This window comes from Megascapheus bottae, chromosome 4, assembly GCF_031878675.1.
Source record: "Megascapheus bottae isolate mThoBot1 chromosome 4, mThoBot2.hap1, whole genome shotgun sequence".
NCBI classification, from domain to species: domain Eukaryota; kingdom Metazoa; phylum Chordata; class Mammalia; order Rodentia; family Geomyidae; genus Megascapheus; species Megascapheus bottae.
In genome coordinates, this window is record NC_143512.1 from 26,698,208 (window position 1) to 26,699,306 (window position 1,099).

Genomic DNA, 1,099 nt, shown 5'->3' on the forward strand with positions numbered 1-1,099 from the left:
TGTAACTATAGGGTCAGTGTGGGGGTCTCAAGGGAGTAAGCAAGTGACCTCTTGCAAGAAATGCTGTTTAAGCCGAGTAATTTTATTTACGTTGTTGGGATTTTTTGACAAATATTTTTCTTTCCTCTATAAGAGATCGACATGAGTTAAGACAAAAAAACATTGGGCCTTGCCTCCTAATACCTGGAAAAGGAGTGTTTTTAGGGTGATAGGCCCTAACTTTCTCTCCTACACTTTTCCTATTTTAAGAAGCAAGAACATAACACATGAACACTGCTTTGTTTGTCTTTCCATTTCCCTCTTATTGCTGTTTATACTGTGGACTTGTGGTTTTAAATTGCCCATGTGTCCTTCAAATGGATGGCTGGGCAGAAAGGCAGAGCACTTCTCATCTTACATCTGAAGTTCTTCAAAGGCTCCAAGGAAGCTGTACTCATTCCTGAGAGGGTTTGGCAGGTTCCCCTCTGGACATCTACCATATCAGCCCCTGTTGATGCTGTGAATGGGATTTACTAGCATCCACCTTGCTGCTGGGAATATACAAAGCTAGGAGTAACGCTTACTCAGATGCATATGGACATTTTATAGGCTTTACTTCATACCTGTGATGTGTCAATCAATACTAATTTCCTTGGTACTGATGCCAGACCTTTATATATTGTCAAGTGCTCAGTATATATTGATTATGTATATTTTCATATCAATTTTAGTATCTTCTTCATTTTACATCATTCAGATGTATTGTCTTTATTATAAAAAATTCACATGTAAACAGCATTTAATTGATACCACAGGTTATCTAAGCATATTTTTAAAAATAGAAACCTGGTAGGCACAGGGGTTCATGTTCTGCCTGCTCTGGGCACCTACCTTGTCATCTGCTTTGCCTCGTGCGGCAGACATACCAGCAACAATAGTTTCTCCCCCAGCAGAAACATGGTCTTGTGATTTCACCTGTGAGTGGGGATACAAGACGGACAGGATTAAGTATTTTTGGTCATTATGAAGATGATGAGTTTAAATGTCACTGGTAACCTACCAGTGACCTACAAATACATCATGGATGAAGAATGTTTCTTGTTCCAGGTACAGAGGGAGT

General features: G+C 39.5%; 1 protein-coding gene across 5 annotated transcripts in view; it reads right to left on the reverse strand.

The window, feature by feature from the left end:
- Positions 1–1,099, reverse strand: part of Cast (calpastatin) — an 88,717-nt gene that overhangs the window by 40,072 nt on the left and 47,546 nt on the right. For all 5 annotated transcript variants that reach the window (XM_090331598.1, XM_090331596.1, XM_090331597.1 and 2 more), the window contains one exon: positions 871–954. In XM_090331598.1, coding sequence (XP_090187724.1) covers positions 871–954 — 84 coding nt within the window. The remainder of the gene's footprint in view (positions 1–870; positions 955–1,099) is intronic.